This window comes from Daldinia vernicosa, assembly GCF_022497035.1.
Source record: "Daldinia vernicosa strain CBS 139.73 unplaced genomic scaffold F5Y00scaffold_12, whole genome shotgun sequence".
In the NCBI taxonomy this organism is placed as follows: domain Eukaryota; kingdom Fungi; phylum Ascomycota; class Sordariomycetes; order Xylariales; family Hypoxylaceae; genus Daldinia; species Daldinia vernicosa.
The window spans coordinates 2555-27364 of NW_025953928.1; the positions used below are offsets into that span (position 1 = coordinate 2555).

Sequence of the window (24810 nt, forward strand, 5' to 3'; positions counted from 1 at the left end):
TTTTAATATTAAAAATTAATTTATAATATTTATACGTTTTATTTACGCATTATTTTATTTTTTTTAAATTATTAAAATTTAAATTAATTATAAAATAATTTTTTTAAAAAAAAGGTTTTTTTATTATATAATTTAAAGATAATTATAATATATAAATAATAATAATAAATATTAATTAAAATTAATATACGTTTGTAAAACCAAAATTAAGTAAAGCGTGGCACGAATATAAAGAAAAAAAGAAAAGATAAATTAAAATGCGGATAAAAAAACTGGAAATATATGTAGGTTAAGATTAAGTATCATGTGGGATTGGCTAAATTGGTGGGGTACAGTTGCTTACATACATAGAAGGTACCTGACAGTCACTTGTTACCTTAATAATGATGACATAACCTCTGCCCCACCGCCTTAGACGTACATAGGTATTATTTATTGATGAGATCTTTTGCGTTTCCTTACATGTCTTTCTTCTTGAACTCTCTTTACCTTTTGACTTAGATCAAGCGTAGTATCTGTCCTTTTTAGTTTTATCTCTGGAAGAGTCACACGATGACTTAACCTTTGATTATTCTTCTTTTGCGCGAAGGGAACGCATCCTCTGTGCTTACGCATGGTGGCTCCCGATTCTATCCCTAGTATTAGCTCTAGAGCTGTGAAGAAGGTTACTTGCTCTTTACTCGATTTCCTTCTGTTTGTATTAAGAGACCACCCAAAATCCATTAAGATAATTGATGATAAAGCTATACTGTATGTCTAGTTTCAAAAGACTGGCTATTCCGTGGGAAAATTCCATTTATAAGATAGCAGGCAGTATTTACCTATTCTGAGAACCAGCTAACATAGGTGTTCCGTATACTAAATTTAAGGTTCCAACACCAGATTTATAGAAATATATGAGTTATTAATGGAGGTTTCAAAGGTGTCGGAGCTCGGCTTATGCATGTATTCAGGTATTGTAGTAAGTAAGCTCGACGCTAACTACATTTGGACGTATAGATCTCTTAGCTTAGGTACTATCTACGCGAAAAGGTTAGTGTATATGATAAGCGTGGCCCAAGTGCCATAAGACATGACCTCACCCAGCAGTCACATCCTACTTCTGTACATAGTGTAGTAATTGCACAAGGCTTCCGGTTTCCACAATCCCACAGCTACATATCAGCCCCCCCCATAAGCTCCATCCATTCAATAAACCAAACCTACGGAGCGCATATTGTCTTTATTATTGATCCATTCAAGTATCTCGAAACTACACACGGGCTTCAAGATAATATTTGACACAGGCCGATTCTTCGTAATTGACGTTAAGAGTATTCTCAGCTTGCGCTCGTCCACCCACTCTCCCCCTCCCCCACATTCGCCGTCATTCGTTACTTCACATCGCATCGCCCTAGCGACTATATACGTATAAGCTTACCGGAGAGCCCTCGCCGCTAAGAATTTTTGAATCATAGCTTTGTCCGGTGCGTTACCGCGGACGCCAGTGAATCACTATGTGGAACGATGAGGAAGACAACAACCCTTACGGCACGAGCTTTGAGCGCCGTGATTCCATAGCATCCTCTTCTGCGCACCCTACTTCTCCGGGTTCTCACGACTGTAAGTCAAGCCCACATTCTTCTTACCCTGCCTGGATCGAGGAAAAATAATGTGGGAAAACATAGCGTTGGATGACTCTCCTGACGAGGCTGATCCCGACTGGGAATATGTAGACCAACATCGCCCGAGTACCCCGTCTTCTACCAGTGAAGATCTCCCGCTACCTCCTACCTACGGGCAGCAGCATATTACTGACCCCGATAGCGACGATGAATATGGGACCCAGAATAGCCAGGCACCACGAAGGAAACCGGGTGGTTATGATAGCCGGATTGAGCAGATCCTCTACGAAAACCCAGAGCTTCCCATCCTGATCACAGATGCCGGAAAGAGCGCGGAGAGCGGCGGGAAGTATATCGTTTATACGATCAGAACAGGGGTACGTCTCTATCTAGCTTAGCGGCAATTTGTCATGCTCATATGGGATTTAGGACCTTGAAGTCCGGCGTCGATACTCGGAATTTGCGTCATTACGCGATGCGCTAACTAGGCTTCATCCTACCCTTATTGTTCCTCCTATCCCCGAGAAGCATACAATGGCCGATTATGCTGCGAATCCAACCAATGCGAAGCAAGACCAGCAGATTATCGACTTGCGGAAGCGCATGTTGGCTGTCTTCCTGAATCGCTGCCGGCGGATGGAACAGATTCGAGACGACGGGGTCTTATGGAGATTCCTCGACCCGAATGTTAGCTGGGTATGCGCGCATTTATATTACCCTGGCGCATTCTGACGACTAACCTGATAGTAGAATGAAGTGCTACACTCGCATCCTATCTCATCTATTCCGAAGTCGATTATGAAAGCGCCACCACTAGACACGGCAAACCCTACGCCGGCGCACTCATATCTTCCAGTGCCGGCTGCCTCAGCCAAGCTAAAGACGCCTGTGAATCCGCCTCCAGGCCCGGTGTTTGACAGTTCCACTACCGTTGCTTCTCAGATACTCCGCCGATTCCCTCCCGAAGCTCATGGTTTAAACGAACAAGAATTAGATCCGTATTTTATCACCTACGAAGCATCAATCAAAGAACTAGAGCAAGCACTAATGGGGCCGATGGAGAAAGTCAACAGGCGCACACTCAACCACTTAAGTTCCCTAGCAACAGACCTTTCAGATTTGGGTGCCAAGTATAATGCTTTTGCACTTTCCGAGCCATCCCCGTCCTTAGCTGCGGCCATCGAGAGGGTAGGTCAAGCTGCAGATTCGTCATACATCGCGACGGAGGAATTGTCAAGTTCGCTTGGAGCGAGCTTCGCCGAGCCCATGAGAGAAAGTGCCCAATTCGCAGGGGTTGTTCGCAATGTACTACGGTACAGGATTCTGAAAAGAGTCCAACAAGAAATGGCCAACGACGAACTCCTTAAGAAAAAGGCTCTCCTAGAGCAGCTAGAAAGTAGTGAAGCTGAGGCAAAGCGAATTGACCAGTATCTTAGCAGCAGCCAACAAATCGGGGGAAGTCATCAAGTCCACGCGCCTCGAAGGTCGGTCAGTATGAGAGAAACCTCAACACCGCACTATAGAGAAAGCAGTGGGGAGGATACAGCATCTATTGACTCAGACTTCCCTCCAAGCCATGCAGATATTGCTTCAGCCCCTTCGGCGAGAGTGGGAGTTCCTGAGAGGTCAACTTCTAGTCCGAACCATAAGAAGGCCCCTAGTAGCAACTCTATCACCAATAAGATCTTTGGTCCGATACGTCATGCCATACAAGGTGTTGCTGATGTAGATCCAGAGAGGACTCGGCGTGATGCCATAGGAAAGACACGCGAGAGTATAGAGCAACTAGAACAAGCTCAGGTAGCAGCGGCGCAAGATGTGAGGGATGCGAGCGCAAGCATCCTACAAGATCTAAAGAGGTTCCAAAACGAGAAAGAAGACGACCTCAGACGTTATATGGTAAGTTTATCTAGCTATTCTTCCCGAGCCTATTGTTGCAAGATAATAACTGATAATGAATTCAAGCTTGCCTATGCGAAGAGCCAGATCGAATGGGCGAGAAAGAACAAGGAGACGTGGGAGGAGGCGAGGGCCGAGGTTGAAAAGATCGATGAGACGTAGAGCGTCCAGAAGAAAGACCGGCGGGTGCTAAATCGCCCTAGGGCCAAGGCACAGGACTCACCAAACGATGATTACGTTGTTTTATAATGTTATGATGGTTTTGCCTCATTCGGAATGGATAACTAATAAGACGAACATAACCGATATATCACGAGAGTCTGGCCGGATTAAAATCTTTAACGGAGTAAGGAGTCCACAAGGCGACTTAAGGTTTTGTCTTCAATATAATTTACCTATTACGCCAAGACTTTATGTTTACAGCAATAGCGCTGAGGATTGAGAGACCGGAATTCCAAACTCCAATTAGGTAAGTCAAGGGTCTGAGCGAGCAATTTGTAGCCTCTTAATATTCTATACTATTACAATAACTCAAGTATGCTGCTGCGGGTCACGGACCAGCGCTCCCCCCAAAATATATGTTGTGAGAAATTATAAGCCGAGAGGTAGATTTGTTAAATCAGTACAGACACTGAGTGACGTTCTCCTTCGACTTGGTTAACATTAGGATTCCAACAATGACGCCGTAAAGACCGAGGACTTCGGCGAAGATTAGGATTAGAACCATGCCGATATAGAGTCGCGGCTGCTGGCTACTAGCTCTCACTACGATAGTGTTTTATCAGTCATCGTAGCATTTAGTTGTAATAGCCCCTTAAGAAAAGGGGTAGGGAAAAGACTTATAAAAGACTGACCTCCCGCATCCCCAACTATGCCGATGGCGAACCCAGCCGCGAGGCCACTAAGCCCGACGCTGATGCCGGCGCCCAGCTGGAGGAAGCCCTGGTGCAAGGGCATCTTCTCGACTAAGTCACCCGAGATGATAACGCTGGCTACCAGGCCGTAGATGGAGAGGATCTGAGCCATGATCGCGCAGAGCCTGCGCGCGTACACGTGGCGACTCGACGTCAGCATTTCTCCTTTCTTTCCTAGTACCTATCCCAAGGCCTATAGCGATATTTTTTTTGTCGAGGCGGGGCGTGGAAGGGAGGGGGAGCGTACGTGTTCTGCATCAGCCGATCTGGGCGGGTTATCCCCGAGGAGAATATTGCCCCGGCTGACTTGGCGGTGCCGTAGGATGCGCCCAGGACTGTGAAGATGATGGAGGCTGCGCAGCCCATGGCTCCGAAGAAGGACTAGGGACGCGCGAGGTTAGATGTGTTGTAGGACATATGTAGGTAGCGAATTGATGGGACAGGGCTAAGGGACTTGGAACGTACGGCGTATACTGGGCTGTGTGGATGATTATTTGGTTAGCATGTCATGTGTCTAGTTGGATTCTAGTAAGGTACGAGAGACGGACCAGCGAGCCTCGTAGACGGCATCAGCGAAGGCGGTGTTCATCTCGGATAGCAGCGTCTGTTGGGCCATAGAAACTAGAAACTAACGTAGCTTGATAGCTGCAGATGTAAGACTCCAATATAATGGGGTTTGTTGGCAATGTAGGTTTATTCATTCACTTTAGACAAGATATCGCAGGAGGTAGTAAAAGCTATGAAATACCTACCTTCCCCCTCATTTGTAAGAAGCAGCATCGCATTAGGTACGGACTTATTAATAAGTATACTACGTTGAATAGATCCTAAGTCAATAATCTATTCGCTCATGGCCTGGTGACGACGTAGGGTCTACCAATGAGGTAGATAATGTGGCTTGCAGGCAGAAGAATAAACTGCTGGCTGATTGGCTGTTAGGACGGGCCTTATATCTTCGGATAGAGACTTCGAGGTTAATCATGGGGCTTCCTTTGTGGCGTCCCTAAAAAGCCTCAATAAGCCTTATTGTACCTAAACCTAAGGTAACCGACTATTAGGTACGTAGGAGGTAGTACAGGTCAAAGATTCAATGTTCAGAGGAAGGTTCGACATGATTTCCGGAATTACTAAGCACTATTTCAATTCCCTCGGGTGTCACTTGGCACTTGGGGATTATGGATTTCCTGGTATTCGGGACAACATTTAAATACCTAATGACTAACCTTTCTAGCTTGCGCGTTATTAATCATTATAGCACTAAATTATCATCACTTAAACTTAACCAAGACGTCTCCGTTATATCCGTCTGGGTATGCGCCAAGCGGCTCTTCGCTGGCCTCAGCCTTGCGATTAATTAAACTTCGTCCCATGCCAAGGAGACCGTCGGATAATGGCAATCTATTGGACCACGGCGAGAAGGGAAAGATCTCGGCATTCTAGCATTATGTAAAGAGCTATTTTGAGCTCAGTGAAACAATAACGATTGGGCGGCTCTACGATATCCGTGCTTAGGGCTGTTTGACGTGTTGTTTGGAAGCCCCTTCGAAAGAAAAAAAAAAATGGACGAAATGGACGAAATGGGCAAAATGGACCCTTGTCCAACACTTGATACTGCCAACCGTATCAGGATGCTAATGTTTTTTTTTTAGAGCTTTGCTCGTCAGAACCATGTCGGATGGGTTTGCTTACGTCGACAACAAGGTGCTAATCAACTCACCCAAGTCACTGGGCAAACTGCTCAGCTTTATTTCTTACGAATGACTACCTACATATTCACAACCCCTGCCTTCTTTGAGGGGAGGTAGTCTGCGATAGCCGAGAATTTGGATGGACGCGCGTCAGATGCGCCAAGTTTGGACGTTATGTGCGGACTCCCCACTACGGTCTCTCCCCCTACTCTTTTACCTTGAATTGACAGCCAAGTGAGGATCGCCTCCTATTTGACAATCCCGGTCCATATCGCAAGGCATACGTGCGCATAGCATCCTGAGACCCTCAAGTACCTTGGCTCAGTCGAAGTGGCTCAGCTAACATACCTTCTAACTTGTCGTTCGACACATTCGACCAACCGAACTCCCCGGCTTTCTATTCACACCACGCCGAGCAACTGGATTGCTGGATTTGTTATTTTGATTTGTTATTTTCTTATTCTTTTCAAATAATAGCTATCTTTCCTCGCCATCTTGAATTCCTTATTTCCGTCTCTTATACCATTCTCCCACGCTTTTAGATGTGTTCTTAGCCCCGGCCGGCCACGCACGACTTACGAATCCGTTCCACTGTACTTTATACATCCCTCGCCTCCTTCGCCTTGGACGGCTGTACATATAACTAAACACTCCAGGCGCCTACCGGTAGAAGTTACCCTTCGATGTTTAGGTTATAGCATCTGGTACTGTTATTGTAAGCTTCGGATTGGTGTGATAAAATTATCTCGACGGCCTTCAATCTTCACTATGAAATCGACAATACTGCTTGCCCTTGTGGCAAGCGTCTCGGCCGTTCCGGCAAATGCACGTAGGCTACAGAGTAGTACCAGCCATCCAAAAGTTATAAGCTTGACCACAGAACGGAAGACCATATCAGATCCTGTAAGACGAGACCGTTTGCGGCGGAGAGACGGTACTTTTAGTGCGGAATTAGACAACGAGGTATGATATGAGAATTTTAGGCCTCCGAATCTATATATCTTACTAAGCCACCAACAGGAGACACTATACTTTGTGAATGGCTCACTAGGAACGCCGGCGCAGTCACTTCGTATGCACCTGGACACGGGTAGCAGTGATCTTTGGGTGAATACTGATTCTTCACCCCTCTGTTCTCAGAGGTCGGATCCTTGCTCTTTCGCGGGAACCTATAACGCCAACTCTTCTTCCACTTACGAATATGTGGGAAGTTGGTTCAACATTTCTTACGTTGATGGCTCCGGGGCGAGTGGAGACTATGTCACTGATACTATTCGAATCGGTGATTTGTCGCTAGAGAGTTTCCAGTTTGGAATTGGGTATCAAAGTACTTCCGAACAAGGTATCCTTGGTATTGGATACCCCGTTAACGAGGTGCAAGTCGGCCGGGCTGGAAAGGATGCGTATGATAATCTTCCGAAGAAGATGGTGACAGCCGGGCAAATCGAAAGGAACGCTTACAGTCTATGGCTGAACGATTTGGATGCGAATAGAGGCAGCATTCTGTTTGGGGGAGTCGATACGGCGAAATACACAGGAAGTCTCCAGACGCTTCCCACCCAGGCCAATGGCGGCGTCTACTCGGAGTTCCTGATTACTTTGACCTCTCTGTCAGTGGGGAACAGCACTATCGCCGATAACCAGGCCCTGGCTGTCTTGCTAGACTCCGGCTCCTCGCTTACCTATCTACCCGATAGCATGGTCGAGGGGATCTACGATGCGGTTAACGCGCAGTACGAATCGAGCGAAGGTGCGGCGTACGTAGCATGCTCCTTAGAGAGCCAAACAGCGACGATCGACTTCGTTTTTTCAGGAGTGAAGATCTCGGTAGAAATGAACGAACTGGTGCTAGATTTGGTGACGACAACGGGACAACGCCCTACATTCTCGAACGGCGTCGAGGCATGTCTGTTTGGCATCGCCCCAGCTGGCTCGGGAACGAACGTTTTGGGTGACACCTTCCTTCGATCAGCTTATGTCGTTTACGATCTCGAGAATAATGAGATCTCGATCGCACAGACCAACTTCAACACAACAGAGTCAAATGTCCAAGCAATTCCTAGCGGCACCGGCATTCCCGGCGCCACCGCAGTTACTAACGCTGTCTCAGCAACGGAGGGTGTCGTACGAGGTAGTGGTAACGGAGGCACCGGCTTGGGCGACAGTACGGATGGCGCTGCAATGACAAGTGCCTCCGTTTCAGCAGCGGTCCTATTCCTGTCCTTCGGAGTGGCCACGCTAGCCACGATACTATAGTACATGGAGATATTATACCCATATTGTTCTGGTCCGGATTATTGGATGGCATAAGCATTGTAGGGCGTTAGGGCGCATATAAGTTACTTCGAATTCGACATAGCCGATTTGTTTTTTTGTTTTTTTTCCGCTGGCATTGAAATACCGGTATAGATGACCGGTCAACATCGAGATTGCATAGTTGCGTGATATCCGTGGTAGCGCTTGTTCGCTTAGCATGGTCATATTGGTGATGGATATTTAGCACCGAGTACGTACGTGCGGGATGTTATATAGATCCATGCTGCAATTTAAATTACACGTTTATTACGTTAACATTCATCATCCTTTGCCATGTGAAAATATAAAGAAATGAAACTTTACTATGACTAACTTACTGACTGACTGACACTATCTACTAAGATACCTTTATAGGGAATTTCATCCGACCATCAATCGCTATTTGAGACGCAGATTGTCTAGGGAAGCATGTTTGGCTAGTACTACGAGAGGACTTTCCTACCAGGTAACCTCAACGAGTGATTAATACTATCAGTGTAGCTTCGATACGCCATAGTCCCTCCACCTTTGCTACCATCTAAGTACGGAAAGGATATATGTCACGAGACACTAATCATATAGAATAGACCATATCAGGAAATATAGCTTTAGATTGTAGATCTTGATCTGAGACCGTCAGACGAAGCATGCTAGGTATCTCCTAATTTCATACCAACTCTCCCACTTCCCAACAACCCCTAACTAAAGTCCTTCTAGCTAAGGAAGGCCAATAATGTATACACATTAGCCTCTCGCACCACTATCGTTCTAAATACTCGTCACAGGCGCCTTAAGCAAGAGGCAAGCGACGAAAGGCGGATTCGGTCCGCTATGAATAGATATAAACAAAACACTTCGACCGTATTGACTGTATGTATAGGTAGGTATATGCCCGCCGCGTTCGCTACGACGAACGACACGCATACGTAATATATACCTAGGTAGGTATGCTTTCCAACCATCATAACCCCGGGATCGTCGAAGTAAAGCAAAAACGAAAACGAAAAAAAATAAAAGCATAAGCGGAATTAACTTCAAAGCATGGTAGAGTTATAAAAAAAAAACACAGTCGGTACTCCGCGCACCGAAAACTTTTTGACCCGTCCCGCCCATCCCCTACTTTTCTCTATGCAGGAAAAAAGCGAGAAGGACCAAACAATACAGGGAGTAGTAAAAAAAGGAAAAATTTTTCTCAGTTGCCCGTCGCTAGCTCTAGGGTGAGTGTGTTGTGCGTATGCTGTCGATGATTATAAAAGCAAAAAGCAAACGCAAACGCAAAAAATAACAAGGTATTCGCGGAAACGACAGATGCGAAAGGTATACACATGGATGATATGCCTCCTCCTCCCCGCGCCCCGTAAGCCATGGTGTCTATATCAATCAATCAATCAATAGCAAGATATCAAGCACAACAACAGTGAAACGGACCACGCATGTCCGCCACGGTAACATAGAAAAACCGCGGGTCGTTGAGGCCCCGAAAACTCCTGGCTGGCTCGAGGGCCGCGATGGTGGTGGTGGTAATAGGGTAATAGTAGTAGTAGTCTATATCCGAAACCAATAGTCAAAGAAAAGCTTTTGTCCGAGGCGGATGATCCGACGGTGTTGGGTTACAAGTAAGAAGATGGCGTAAAGAGTGTTGCGTTTCGTAGGTATGCGTGGGTTCGAGTACAATAAATTAGGTATATAAACAGATATAACTGATAGACACCAGGTGGCTGGCTACCTGTTAGCCCATCAGATACGGCCGCCGGGAAGAGGAGTGACAGTTGGGAAGAGGGCGAGCGGGGCGGCGTGGCTCCGGCTCGTAGTCCTGGCGCGCCTACGGGTCTTGGGCGGTTCCTTTGCAGCTGGCTTCGGCTCCGCGGCGGGCGGGGCGTCATAGGTCGTCCTCATGAGCAGGCCGGCGTGCGACTGTGTTCTTCCGTGCTTCTCGCGGTCGCGGTTAGGCTCGTGCTTCGGGGAGATTTCCTCGTCGAATTTAGGAGCTGACATGGGCGTCATCGGCATCGTCGCCTGCGTAGGCGAGACGATGACGACGGGCCCGGTTTCGCTGACGGGCTTTGATAGGATATGCTGCGTCGAGTCGCGGCCTTGCTGCCAGCTAGACATGCTGCTACCGGTCCATCGAGTAAAGGCAGTAGAGGTCGATGTCGTCGACTTGTGGCGGCTGGAAGTCATGGAGTGTTCCGAATACCTAGAGTCGGTGGTCGAAGCGCTTGAACGAACGTTCGACGGCTTAAGGTTCTTGCCGAATTTGATAATAGGCTCGTCAAGGGTATTTCCTTGAATGAGTAATTCATCATCATCGCTATCATCGTCCAGTTCTTCCCTCTCGTACCGAAGCATCTGCTGGTGATAATCGTCCGGGATAAGAAGCGAAGGCGACAGGGCAAAAGCCTGAGCCTCCTTGAAGTTACGCTCGGGGGACTGAGCACGCGAGCTATCGCGAAGGAGTTGTGCTGAACTCTCTCGTCGTGGGAGCGAGAAGTTGGAAGCTACTGGAAGGGCTAGATTCGGTGTCAAGGCTTCTTGAGCTGTCATGCTAGATATCTGGCTGGCTGGACTCAAGACGGGGACATCTCCAGGAGACAGGAACCCATCCGAAAGACGATTAAAAGTGATGACAGTTTCGGTTTGGTCTCTCAACGACCGACCTCGTACTTCTTGTGAATATCCTATATCACATGATGGTCGTTCCCAAGCGTAGTCACAGTTCGCCTCAGCTTCGTGCTCGTAACAATAATCGATGTCATCTTCCCAGCTATCGCCACCCAGACCGTCAATCGACTGTTCACGAACGTTGACGTGTGTTGTGCGCTGCGAGCTAAAATCAAATTTGCCCAGGGTATCTGAGGCATTGCTAGTCGTTCGCTTCATGGAGAACTGGCGAAGTAGTGGGACCGATACACTGCCCCTAAGAGAAGAGTGGTTGCTCGCGACGCTCATCCGGGATCGGGACGGTCGAGATGATGCATGGTGCTCTTCCTCCTCTGGGACATCGGGTAAGGAACTTATACTATTGCTCAAGGGCCACGCGACGTCATCCGATGTGGTAATAGCATGAGGCGCCTTGGACATGGGCGAAGGTTCTTCATATTCTGATTCTAGTACAGGTGAGACGAGTGGCACATGCGGGGTTTGCGCCCTTGATGGCGAGCTGGGAGCAAACGGTTGCGGGTTTCGGAAGCTGACGCTTGTTCCCGGGTGGTCCATAGACGGCCCAGACAATGAACCAAACCTATCGTGTCGTGCCGAGGTTCGACTAGACGTCCTTGGAGGGAGATGTACCTGTTGTGGTGGTAGTTGTACTGGTTGTCCTAGAGGCATCATACTACTCTCTCCTAATGGAGACCTGGGTGGGCGAGGCGGTGGAATACGGTTCTTATCCTGCGATTGAGAACGCTTCGTTAATCGTATCGGCGGCAGCGGAGGCGGTTGTGATGCTCGTAAGTGTGCTCCATCGGCATTCAGCCCTACTGATGGGTCTTCCTGATGATAGAAGGTCTCAGAGGAGTAGCTTGGGTATCGTGACTCCCCGTTCGGGATGCCCTCGAGAAACGCCTCGGTGTGTCGTCGTCCTTGCATGGCTGAGAATTCTGATACGAGTTCTAGGCGGTTCGTTTGACTTAGGTCAGGGAGGCTATCCTTATGCGTATGTGTGAGATGTTGGAAGTTATAAGGCCCCGAGATCTGTAGCTTCTTCTGGGTCGACGCGCTGGGTTCTCCTCTTAGTGCTCTCCGTCGCGTGAACACGGACTGGATGAAGTGCTGTTCCTTAGACTCATTCGATGCTTCGACTGCATCCAACGAAGTGGTGGAGCCACCTTGGTCACTACTTCCTCTGCGAAGTTTACCTCCTTTACGAAAGATCCCCTTTCCAAAGAACTGCAAGCTATCAGGTCGTTCGTGCGATGGTGTACCTGCAGACGAAGATCGCTGAGATGGATTCCTCGACAAACCAAGACTCTCCCGGCTCTGATTCCACGATTGCCTATCCGACGCTGCTGAGAGACGCGAGGACGACCCCGACGACATCGTTAGTTCACTTCGGTGCTTGTCAGTATTCGAGTTGCGCTTGATATGATTGCTGAACACCCGGATGCGCTCAGGTGAAGGTGGTCCGTCCATCGCCGGTCCGAAAATATCGCCAATGCTGTGGGAGCGTTGGTTGGGTGGCATGTTAGGAGCGAGAGCTGTTGAAGAGTAGCCAGTCTCGGGGGTATGAGAACGGGCACTAGTCGTAGCTCTCGGCCGTTGCTCCTTGTCGTATGAGTTAGAGGGCATTGACGAATACATTGTTGTATATACGTCCAACGCAACAGATGCGCGAGCCTATTCCCACGTACCGATAAATCGAACAGCTCGACTCGGGGTTAAAATTCCCGAGTCGTTGTTGATTCGAATATTTCGAGTATCGTGAGAGGCTCTGCGAAAGCGCAGATAGCCACGAGAGAAACTGTGGGGGCGGTGTGGCAGGCCACCTCTGTTTCCGTTAGGGAGATTGGCTATGGATATAAAGAACTGACGCGATGGAGGTATAGTGGAGGGGGCCTGTCAATATGTACCTCGAATTATCATGCAACTCTGTTTTGGTCGAGGGTAGGATTGGATGTAATGGATGTAACAGGGTATAACAGGGTATAGACAGGGGTAAAGGGTCGTTGGTCGGTAAAAGTGAGAGACGTCCTGTTACGCTTTAGTTGGATCCCTTGGCTGTGGCCCCAGTTGAATTTCCGTCTGTCAACAGCGAGTTGTTGTGTAGGTAGGTATCTCGTTCCCGGCTCAAACGGGTGAATAATATGAGGAGAACAAATCGTGAACGACTGGGGCAGAGAACATAAGCATAAGTAATGAAAATGTTTTAATGCTTTGATGCTTCAATATGTCTGTCAAATGTGGCGACTCCTATTCGCAACTCATATTCTTTCAAGCCCCGAATACGACCAGGCTTGCAGTCAGCTTTGTGATAGTTCACACCTGGAAACAGTATGAAGAGTTATATAAGAAATATCATTGGTGCCCGTCAAACTCGACGGTACACAACATAGGCGAGAAGGTTATGTGCTCCTCGGGCTGCGTCTGGTCCAGGGTATAAAGTCGATATTCGGAGTTGATGTTGTGATATAAACCCTCTCGTTAATGCCGGCAATTGGAACCAAGCGATTTGATGCCGATATATTGGCTGTACAATATGCAGGTACAATCAAGAGGCGTCCAGGTAAGCCAAGAACCAGTCATATAACGGGATTGGATGGAGCTTTGCGTTGAAGAAACTTGGGCACGTCCCGGAGTATCAGATAGTTGTCACCTTTCTTGCCTCCGGAAGCTTTTACTGTTAATGATAGACCACTAATATCCGTCGGCGATAATTCGAAGAATGCTCGATAGACTCTTCTACCCCCAAACTCTCCTAAATAGATTCGATGACTCGGCCGAGGATAATAAGTTTCGTGTTAAGGAATCGATCTGGCGCAGCAACCGTCAGATCTGCTTTACCTAGGATAGTGAGATTCAGATCAGCAACTGACGAGGTAAAGCCACATCTAAAAGCCTAAGGGGAAAAAAAGACAGGATGCGATCTATAGGTATTGTACATATAAAACAACCTAGCAATGTGGAGACCTCGCGCACAACATCGTGACGACTACGCTTACGCCTACACCATCGGGCTCTCTCTCCTCTTGACTTCAAGCAGGAAGCGGCGCTCATACGAAAGGTTTCCTGATGATCAACATCTTTTACTTCCCGTCCAAATTTACCAGCATTCAGGGTCTTGATGTCCCCTGCAACCCCCGTCTCCCCACTGAGGATGAATCCTTGTTACACTGCAGTCTAGCTACAGCCAAATTCGGTACACTCGTACATAGTAGGCATTCCTCTACGAGGTAGTAACGGTACGAAACAGGAGAAGCCCACAAGCTTAGATCCGTCTCGGACTTGTTCGAACACTTATTCAACGGATAAAAAAAGCCATATGCATATAAAATGTAGTTTCATATACCGGGTGCAATATACATGCAGTCTTTCATGCCTGCGACAAGACATAGACAAGATATAGACAAGATATAGACAAGATAGCGGGGCAATACTGTTTTGGCTCAAATGTAAAGACGTACCTTATCGTATAAGTGTGTAAGTGTGTAAGTCAAGATGGCTTAGAAGATGCCGCGGCACTGCGGTTAAGCACACTTAGGTACCTAGAAACGGGCGTGTATAACTTTACGCTTTTCTGGTACGCCCTCTTATTTTATTGGAGTTCGATTGGATAAAATGGAGCACGCTGGCGCATGTGCGGAAAAGAAGCGGCGTTCAACTCGACTCGACTGTGCATTCGGATAATCCAACTGTGCTATATTCGACTTACAGGCCAGCCTGTTTAGTTATTTTCGGCCTTGTTAGTCTTTCGAGAATCTTGATCGGCAGCGTAGGTACGTCGTAGTCTCGGTCGTAAATGTGTAAGTGTCGTAAAAGAAAAGCAAAAGTAATATGTGATAAACATATATATGTAAGCGCTTTTCGCCCGCCAGGAGATCTGAATTGGAAGTTGGAAGTTGAAGGTTGAAAGTTGGAACAGAAACATGAAACGAAACAAACACAAGGCAGAGGAACGGGGCGTCAACTAGTATCCGTCAACGTCAAACAAAATAGCAGGATAGATCGTCCTCGACGGCTCCATCGTGGCTCAATTGCCGTGAACTGTGGGTTATGATTAGGGGATTAGGGGGGCAGTGTGCTAGTTTAAGGAGTTTATATAGTTACCTAACTAGGAGATATTCTAGGTACCTTAGGAGGTAGCTAACAGTAGGCTAGTCACTAACAAGGTTGTAGCTAACTGCCTGTCAAAGCTAGTGTAGTCTCGACGGCACCGCTAGTTTTACCTGCTCTGCCCTTAATAATAATAATCTTTATATTTGCATAGATACTATATAACTAGATGATGGCTATTACATAGGTGCAACGCGCCATACCATATGATTCAAATGACGATATAGTCGATGAATGGTTAGATCCAAGCTAAACTGGAGTTTCAAGCACCCCGACACGCGAATTAAGACAAGGGTATACATGGTACTGGTATCTCGCATACATGTAAGGCACAGTCCTCATGCAAGTGTTTTCTTTCTTTCTTTTTTCTTTCCTTTTTTTTATCCTTTTTCCTTTTCCCTTTCGAAGCGAAAGTGAATTAGGTAACTCGAGAGCATTTAGTCAAAGTAGGTTGATCAGTATTCAACTCCCTTCTCAAGGCAAACTTACCTTCTACTTTTATCTACTTTTACTACACTAACTTAAGCAATAAATCCAAGTGCGATTTTCGCTTCTAACTCTAGTGGATACATAAAGCAGCTACGACAGAAGCGTTGACGACATTCGGGGCTACATACAAAGCAAGCCACTGGCATTAGACCGGCCGGCTTGGCTGGCTGGTCTGGCTGGTGAAGAACAATACATTACATAGTAACTGGCCGCGGATATGCCATAAGCTTGAAAACGAGACCAGGCCGTCAAGGATATACCTTGCATATTCGTACATAAAGATGCAGGCACAACGGCTCCAGAACCAGCGAATGTCGTGGGTTGCTGGGTTGCGTGGGTTGCGTGGGTGATTGCGACGGACCCAAGAGCTTGGGTCCATCTTAAGATTCTTAACAAATATATCTCATCTCTTTTAATGCAGCCTCCTTTTTTGGTTACTCAACCGCATTACGATATGCAATCTCGGTAATGAAGACCATTCTTTCTAGCTTATTTCCTAACACGTTCTTACCACACGGCCACACGTCCACACGTCCTGCAGGTCGAATACTCCGGGTATCCTTACTGTGAGAATGCACTAATACTTCCGAATTACGTGGACGATACGAAATTATTATCCACATAGACCTCAAATAGCTCACTGCCAGTACACTAAGCGCTCGCTCATCGTCGTCGTCCTGTCCGTTCGTTTTCCGCGTATGTAATGTACCTACTACTCATTAGACGCCAAAAAAGGGGGATAAGCCACAAGCACCACAGAGCACCACGGCTTCAGTGCTATGGTACCTACTATTAAGGCTTCGAATTAGTGCCCATGTATTATTGGGCCGCGGAAACTGACTGCGACGATCCGCGAAGCACTTGAACTAACGAGTCTAAGCGTCCGAAAACACCCCTGGACTTTATCTGGAAACCCCTACGGTCCCTGAATTGGTTCTCCAGATGCGCTCCACGGCTCATAAAATCGCGAGGCGTCGGTTTCCCAACCGTATTGAGGTAATGATCAACAATTAACTTCCTCTCGGAGGTTACGGAATATGTTCTCGTAGAGATAGGCCGATTACACAAATACATAGCCTTTTCGATGTGGAGGAATCAGCTCGTGTAACTAACCACAGTAAATATTTGAAGATATTTGGGCCGTATTTTGGGCCGTAGTGTCAGGTACGGAATAGTTTATCGTATAATTTCTGTGCAAGGTCCTCGGCTGTACCCCCTACCAGCTACTACATATCAGCTACCAGCCTACCCGCATTGACAGCCGACCGGGTCCCAGCACTGGCCGCTTAGGCTCTATTAATGACTTATTAATGGCAGGGAAGATGATGACTTGCTTATTAACCTTGGGAGCTTTAACCAGGAAGATTCGGCATCGGCCGCCGGGCAAAAACATACATAGAGGTATGTAGGTAATAGGTAAGCATAATTTCATAAATCGGCGAGACGGCTCGCAAAGGCATCAGACCGACGACCTGCATTAGTGTATAGCAAACCTGCCGTCATTGGGCATTAGGCACTAGGCACGTTTGCTATTAAACGGATTGTTTTTGCAGAATTGGTGCGTATTTCGCTGCAGGCTTCGTCAATGTGTGTTTAGCCCCTTACCGCGTGCATATGGCATATGTATGGCATATGTACGGATTAATCTATGTCCCAGATGCTATCGAAGATCCATTTGGAACCGAGTGTTTAGTGGTCCCAAGAGTCAACTCGCTTGGGAGAATTGTTCCAAGCCGTCGGGATCCCAGCAGATCGACGTCGTAAACTCCCCAGGCTAAACGCATACATAGATTCGATAATAAACAACATCAACGACGTGCATAGGAAGATAGATAGAATGGATGCTTAGCTGTCATCATATAGCAGCCACGCTTAATAATAAATGAATATGCACGCGGTAATATAAAACAGATTAATAAATGTAGATAAGCGTACGGATCGGATCGGACTCGACGGACGCAGCGGAAAGGGAGTTAATTTTCAACGGTTCGTGGCCTAATTAGGAGACCATGGTAAGAAACCACGGTAAGAAGCAAACGTGGATGAAATCCTACCGCTTCTATGTAATAATTACCACAACCATAAGACGCATACGCCAATTTTAGGAAAATCGAATCCTTCACGAACTCGCCATGCACCATTTATCATTCTAAACTAGCAAATATAAACTAGGTACCTATGTAATTTATGACAATGTCGAGATCGGCGGTATGATATTTCATCAAGTTATATGACGATTGGGTAAATGTCAACTACGTGTGTATAAGCAATCCTTACCAAAGGTATTCCTATAGCTTACCCTTTTCTATCCCCCCTCAAACCGTCGGCACTTGGTAAATACCTAGCCTCTGGGGTTGAATCGATGGAGGTGAATAATAACCTGGGGGGTCTTACCCATTAGGATAGTTCAGGTCATGAGACTTAGACATGCTGCGAGTTCATCCTGGTCCTAGTTAGTCAAACAGCAGACAAGAAACAGTAGTTAACTATCCTAAACCACATCACAGATCTCCCTAGTGGGGAGACGTTGCGGCTCCGCCATCTGCTCGGGGAGTTATTGTCCATCTAGTTATCGAGATCCCAGGCATAGGCTTTGCCATCGATTCGCTACGGAGGGAAGGGGAGTAGCCGAACGGTCGCCTCGAAGGGGGGGAAGGCAAACGTTTGATAAATTCCCCAGTACATACGCGCTATCATGCAGTATGAACCATACAAATAGGGAGGCCGGTACAGTGCAGAGAGCAGACTAACGATAGTACGATAGTCCAGCGTTTGAGTCTACTGTTAGCCAACGTGGTAGTGTAGTTTCGATACGCCGCCCAGGTTTCTTCGTCCCTCGATATGACTGAGTGTACATACATAGTAGTAGTAGCAATTGCATGAAGGTATCCGCAAGCATATGCCTAGGTATATATCAAGCAACATATAGCAGGTATGTAGGTAGGTAGCTAACCCCCTTTCCCTTTCGATCCCTCTCTACCGTTGCGCCGGCCTACACGTGCACTGACCTCAGCGTTGCAATACCAACCCCGTAAGCCCTGTCTCTCCAGCCTTCTTTAGCATCTGAATCAAGCCGTCGACTTTAATAAGACAGCGGGATATTTTTTCAAGAAACTCCCGCGCGGGTTCACAAGTTTCGAGCCCTTAATTTTTTTTTAGCCTATGCTACCTTAGGAGGTAAGTATTCATTTTCTTGCAAGCCCGATTCGAAGCTTCTGGCGTCCGTGCGCAGCGCCACCTTTTATTATTACGACGGGTAGACTGCAGAAAATGAAATTTAGCTTAACTAGTACTACTAGTACTATGTAATAGAATCTTCTTTGCAGAACGCGGCTTGGAACGCGGCTTGGAACCACGCCGGTGTTTGGAGGACGGGGGGGTTTCCCTTGTCAGCAGCAATCACGCTTCTGCACTGCATATCGGATCCCACGAGACTAAGAGGCTTCTGTGCAGTAGCGAGGTTCTATTCCATTCGCAGATCAGGGGGGGGGATGAGAAAGAAAAGTTCTCGCCCGTTTGAGGATCGAGAAACGACCAATTCGTAGGGATGAATCCGCTGTAACTTTGGTAGGCAAGGCGTCCTCTATCAAACATCGATAGGTTTGTCTATTTCTGTACTATCGTGTGTTAAAAGCGGCTTCGATCAGCTAGAGACCAGCTAGAGATAGCTAGCCCATTTACCAGTCCAGATCATGCACTTCTATCTTGTTTGTTCCATCATGCACACATACATGTATGTACGTAGCCGCTGCGCAGAAATCTTCGAAGAAGCAAAAAAGCAACTTCTGGTGTAAGCCATAGAGCCAGGGTTCGGGATTCTACACTGCATGGTACAATACAATACATATCTTCGCTCCGGTCCAAAGCGGTGTGAAATCGGCTTCCTCCCTTGCATCTTCGCTCTCTAATCAGGCCTCTCGTCACATTCCAGCCCGACTGCAGGATCCCTTCTGCGCACGATAGACTATAGTAGCCTTCCCGGTGCTGCTAAGACGCCCGTGGCGCGGACCGGGTCAGAGTTTCCCATTGCCGGAATTCGGCAGCCAGCCGGGCTCCCTGCTGTTCTGTTGGAATGTGAAATATGTATCTATCTGTCTACCTACCTTAGGTTAGATACATAAAGCATGTGGCTAGCGTTAAGATTCGTGAGGGCTTCAAGGGCTGATGGCTACATGTTGATTCAGGCCGCTCGCTTTCGCACAGCCGGCCCTCCGTCACAAGCTAAACGTCTACTTTCCACTTTCCCCTTTCCACTTTCTTCCTCCTCAACACGCCAGCAGTGTTTATGTCCCTCGCTGCTCAAGGATTGCAAAGTTTGCCATGTGCCATGTTAGGGCGTCGTTGATCATTACCGGTAAAGACGTCAGCCATGATCCTCCAAGCGGGCGGGTGATTGCCCTTCGATCCTCACGATCCGACGCCTGGATGTGTTGAACAGGCGTCCGCTAGGCCTCAACGTGCTCGATTACCGACTACACGTTTATCGTAGGTAGTTCTATTATGGGAAGGTGCTAGTTATTAAGTCGGCGAGCTGAGGGCACCGAGTTCGTGTGGGTGGCATGTCTGTATTCTTTTCCTCCCCCAGTCCTCTCCCCATCCTCCCCCCACGTTCGTTACATTGGCATCGCAACAACATACCTACATACTATGTATATATACTATGTAATATGTTCGTTACCGGAGTCGCAGTTTAGGATCCAGCTAAAACCATACACCTGCCGCTTGAGGAACCGTAGGGTGTTGTATGTCTGTTTGCCTACATGCGTGTTTGGGTGCATATTAATATTGTTTTGGTAATGCAACGCCATTGGCTTGCTTCTTATGCCCGTATTGGCACTTGTTATGCTACTAGAATACCCATTTTAGGCAGTGTTTGACCATGTCTTTCATATAACAGTATACAGCAGTCAAGCATCGTACTACTCAGCATTATAAAAACCGGAGATGCCGCTAGGTTTGTACATTACTACATATGCAAGGATCAAATTACGCCTCTTGCGCTGTAATCCTATTGATCCTACGACGTAACCCTTCGACGTGCTCTCCGTGACATTTTGGTGCCTGACAGAGTTTAAAGTACCGACGGCGCAGCACATGTGCGAAATTCTTCCTAGTTCTGGCGTCTTTTCTACGCCTCTAAGATTGACGGGCCGCTTCTGGAAGGGTATATCTGCCATAGATGTGCCTGGTGCTATCGTTACACGACTCGGATCCGCGAACTGCGATTGGATACTTATGAGTTATCGTATAGGTGCGTATAGATGCGTATTGGCATGAAATCCAGGTCAGCGCCATCTGCGGTAAGGAGCGCTATTCGTCAAATGGACTGTTGTTCAATGACGTCGTAGCCAAGCAGTGATCCATTTCCAGCTCGGGGAAGAGATTTATACCTCGCAATTAAGATTGTCGATCCTGCGAAGCTTATTATATCCGCGGGTGACGGGTCTGGGGAGCGTTGGGCTGAGTCTTGTATGCATAGGCCTAAGTGCCTGAATATCTTGTTACACATGACTCCTCAGCTATTCGAATCAAACTCCTTATTACAGCTATATTGTTGTTATTCCATAGGGGGTTCAGTAGATAGGTAGATTGGTCTAATAATCTAGGGATATGGAATGAAGCTCAACGTCAATGTATATTGACATAGTATCTAAACTGTAGTTCAGCATTGATAGATTATATATAAATATTGAATTATTCAAAGGCCAACAATTGAAGACTTAAGCCATGATGCACTCCCGGGGGGTCCGTAAGCGATCTATTTTTTTTAATACCTGCAGAGTCGACATGTAGGAATTTAACTCGCTAAGTTCTGACACTCATCATGTACTCGGAAAATATAGACTTGGAAAAAAAAAGGGGTTGACATTTTCAGCTTCTGGGCATCTTGGGTCGCCTCCGCAATGTACCGAAGACATCAGTAGAGTAGGTCTTAATAGTTCATAATTAGACGCATACGCTCCGTGAGCACCCGCTTGCTTAATATAGACAACGACTGAAGCTCATTCTGACAGGATACCCTCTACAAGATTCTTCAGAGCTCTTATCCATCTTCTTATTTTAGAAATTATAGCAATGCTATCACTGTCTATTGACTCGTGTGTGCTTCGTAACCGTATGTATGCAGTTCGAAATATAACCTTATACCTTAAGTAGTTTTCCCAGGTAGATCTCATTCAGGGCTATTAATCGCTCTAGGCAGTAGGTAGGTGACCTTTCCGGGGACTTATACATCTATCGACGACATTAAAGTAAAGCTGTTAAAATCTAGTCAGAGGTCATGTAGTCAACTCGAGACTAGTAGCAAGATACTATGATACGTTCGCAGATCGTCGAGGCACCTGAGACAAAGAGTTTCTCGTTATACCAGCGGTCCAGTTTCAAATAAGCTTACAATTCCTCGTCACTCAATCGAGTTGCCTTGCCACTTCTTGCTTGCGTCCTCACGGCACCAACACGACTTACAACTTTCCAGGTGGACCTCAGCAGTCAATAGCACCAATTAACACAATGCGAGCTTGTGATGAATCGAATGCCCCATTTCGAAGTGCTAGAAGACCCTTATGAAGAATCTAGGCTTCTTTCAATAAAGATGATATCGTGTTGGCTGTTTTAAAGTACCCCAAGGGGCCTCGGTAGCGGACTAGTGTTAATTGTCAGCAATCAAGTCGCATACTGTAGACATTGAGGTTATTGAAAGGCGACTATACTTGAGCTCATAACATGAGTTGATGCCCAATGGCCACCGCTAGTTGTGAAGGTCCTCTCTGCCTCTTGATACCTAACGCAATGCATACTCGATTCTGCGAGCTCACCTGCATCCATGAAATATCGGTCTGAATGCAAAGCACTAGAAGAATATTGGAGATGGCTAGAGCAGCCACCAATGTCTCTTCACCATTACACATGCTATCCGCTGAGAAACATGTTGGCTCTCTGGTTTTTCTCGCAGGATATCCATCAAGCTCTGTTGGTTAAACCTCTCACAGACGTCATTTCATTCGCAGTAATCTAAGTTGAGCCGTTAGTGAAGGCAGAGCGGTGAACCAGTTGCATTCGCAGAACCTCCCAAGAGACGGAAAGTCACTTCGAGCCATCATACCTGTTCAGGAATTTAGGTAGAAATCTTGTCAAACGACCCCGAAAATCAAGTCGCATTATATCGAAGAGTATCCGGGAGTGGCTTAAGCATGTAAGCCGAGCGAGAAGAGCTCTATGCGATTCAAGTCGCAGGTCAAGTGATAGTGAAGGTGGCAGATCCGAGCAGTATAATGTGCAAACTCATGCAGCTTTCCGATAGATTCGTCCATGAAAACCTATCAAAATCTAGCTAGTCTACCACCGCATAGGGAAATGCACGTAGCGCTTCCTCGACTATATAGCAACGTCTCTTATAACCAAGACGCTACGAGGTGACCGATAGCGCAACGATATAGCCGATCGGATGCTTTCCGCAGACAGTATGGGCAAGAGTCTACGTTATTCGCTAATGAGTGTCGAGTTTCGTATAGTTGGATAGGTTTACTATCGCATCGTCAGTAGCAGTTCGGTAATACAAGGTATCACTTAGGCTGAGATGACTGCGCCGTACCCAACTTTGTCAAGGGGTAATTTTCCAGGAAGTTATCGAATATCCCTTTGGCGAGCTTAGCAAAATGTTGACTCTTTCTGGTTTCAACAAGGTGAGACGGCCGTGGCCAATGGGACCAGTGTATAAAAATAAGCCATATGCACCTAGAGCGCGTTAAGGTGAGTTCTACCGAATCGTGCCCACGACTTTAGAGAGTGAAGTTATTAGGAGGCCTGTTTAACCCCTATCTTGCAAAAATAGGTAAACAGATCAGTGGTAACTATAGGTTTATTAAATTGATACAACACAAGTCGACGAATTGCAAGATGCTATGATAACTGTTGTAAGTTTAGTTTCTTATTTTTTATTGGTGTCCTAAATATTCATACCCAGTGAAACCCAAGATGTAGAATCCTCCGTAAGAACCAGAATAGGGGAGATCCGCTCGCTAGAATTGAACTACGCCCCCTTAACGGCATTGGCGTTCCTTCTAGGCCTGAAACTCGTGCTTACAATACAGTTTGTAAAGAGAAGGATTGCATTTGTTCGATGAGGGGAGGTTGTTGATTGGGCAAATCGACATTAAAAGATCTGCGGCGCGTTCCCCTCCCGGAACCGAGCTGATTTCTATCTGACTTAACAGGTAGAGTCTTCTTTTTACATGCACATGTGCTTACTTCAGAGCACTACATCAACCCCGGAATCAACTAGGATACGCGACCTTAGTTACGACAGTGAGGAAGCCGTGTAACGTACTTTTGTTAATGTTTAGTAACGTTTAATACCAGAGCGCAATTCATCCCAGAGCTGTTAATAAGTTAGCTGGCCGCATATCGAAATGATCACTACCTAATTATATCCACAACAACTCTGATATATCACTTGAATTCAGCTCTCGGGACCGGTGATGGATTCAAGGGATCTGAAGTTCAATACGTGAATAAACAATAGGACCGATCAAGTTCATTCCCATGACATATAAACTTATAGGCTGACTACGCCGCGTACCCAAGTACAAGTATAATGTTATCTATAGCGCGTAGGAGTTACCAGAAACGAGGCTCATGTTAAACAGGAAGCCAATTGTGAACATTCTCTTACATAGGCGCCCTCAGGCCTGAGGCTGAGAAAAACTCTGTTAAGCGTAATAGATACACCTCCTAAAGACTTGACTCGGTTACGCAGTCTGTAGGAGGTAGTCATGTCAATGCATTGAGATACATACATGGGTATCGAGGTAGTACAAGAACTCCCAAACAAAGCATGATAGCTAAAATATTTCCCTACCCGAGCGTTTCGAGAGCCGCAGGAGGATCTTCATTGAAAACGTCTTCTGCCGGGAAAAGATTCCCCAGTTCTCCATATAGAAACTTTCAATATTTCTAATCCTACCTCCAGCAACACCCGAGTGCCAAAAGTCCACGATCCGAACCGCATCCTAAGATGGTCTGTTCTTCGGGGACATGCATTCGTACCGAATTTTCCTTGATTCTGGTTCTGCCCTATGGGAACAGCGGCCGAATAGCATAGAGGATATCAGGATGCTACAGTGATGCCGTACCATCCCAAGAACCCTCTACCCA

General features: G+C 46.7%; 4 protein-coding genes across 4 annotated transcripts; 2 read left to right on the forward strand and 2 right to left on the reverse strand.

Annotated features, from left to right (window-relative positions):
- Nucleotides 1-1109: 1109 nt before the first annotated feature.
- Nucleotides 1110-3983, forward strand: F5Y00DRAFT_231022 (uncharacterized protein). The gene is made up of 5 exons (XM_048006979.1): nt 1110-1602; nt 1716-1981; nt 2034-2300; nt 2355-3503; nt 3570-3983. The coding sequence occupies exons 1-5, from the start codon at nt 1497-1499 to the stop codon at nt 3663-3665; spliced, it is 1884 nt and encodes a 627-aa protein (XP_047866812.1). The 5' UTR covers nt 1110-1496; the 3' UTR covers nt 3666-3983.
- Nucleotides 3984-4122: 139 nt separating this feature from the next.
- On the reverse strand, nt 4123-5033 carry F5Y00DRAFT_259901 (V-type ATPase; the record flags this gene model as incomplete). Its single annotated transcript, XM_048010957.1, has 5 exons — nt 4123-4268; nt 4358-4542; nt 4665-4798; nt 4883-4895; nt 4966-5033. 5 exons carry the CDS (start codon nt 5031-5033, stop codon nt 4123-4125), a joined length of 546 nt encoding a protein of 181 aa, XP_047866813.1.
- Nucleotides 5034-6324: 1291 nt separating this feature from the next.
- F5Y00DRAFT_20739 (acid protease) lies at nt 6325-8678 on the forward strand. The gene is made up of 2 exons (XM_048005453.1): nt 6325-7068; nt 7126-8678. The coding sequence occupies exons 1-2, from the start codon at nt 6874-6876 to the stop codon at nt 8359-8361; spliced, it is 1431 nt and encodes a 476-aa protein (XP_047866814.1). The 5' UTR covers nt 6325-6873; the 3' UTR covers nt 8362-8678.
- A 1273-nt stretch (nt 8679-9951) lies between these two features.
- Nucleotides 9952-13033, reverse strand: F5Y00DRAFT_20907 (uncharacterized protein). The gene is made up of 2 exons (XM_048005484.1): nt 12969-13033; nt 9952-12886 (listed from the first exon to the last, which is right to left on the reverse strand). The coding sequence occupies exon 2, from the start codon at nt 12697-12699 to the stop codon at nt 10138-10140; it is 2562 nt and encodes an 853-aa protein (XP_047866815.1). The 5' UTR covers nt 12700-12886; nt 12969-13033; the 3' UTR covers nt 9952-10137.
- Between the last annotated feature and the right edge of the window lie 11777 nt (nt 13034-24810).

Bases quoted from the DNA above. Each gene is read 5' to 3' on its own strand.
- F5Y00DRAFT_231022 (XM_048006979.1), top strand. From the start codon at position 1,497: ATGTGGAACGATGAGGAAGACAACAACCCTTACGGCACGAGCTTTGAG. The intron at 2,301-2,354 runs GTATGCGCGCAT...ACCTGATAGTAG, and splicing joins TCGACCCGAATGTTAGCTGG to AATGAAGTGCTACACTCGCA. The intron at 3,504-3,569 runs GTAAGTTTATCT...AATGAATTCAAG, and splicing joins ACGACCTCAGACGTTATATG to CTTGCCTATGCGAAGAGCCA.
- F5Y00DRAFT_20739 (XM_048005453.1), top strand. From the start codon at position 6,874: ATGAAATCGACAATACTGCTTGCCCTTGTGGCAAGCGTCTCGGCCGTT. The intron at 7,069-7,125 runs GTATGATATGAG...AGCCACCAACAG, and splicing joins GTGCGGAATTAGACAACGAG to GAGACACTATACTTTGTGAA.
- F5Y00DRAFT_20907 (XM_048005484.1), bottom strand. From the start codon at position 12,699: ATGTATTCGTCAATGCCCTCTAACTCATACGACAAGGAGCAACGGCCG.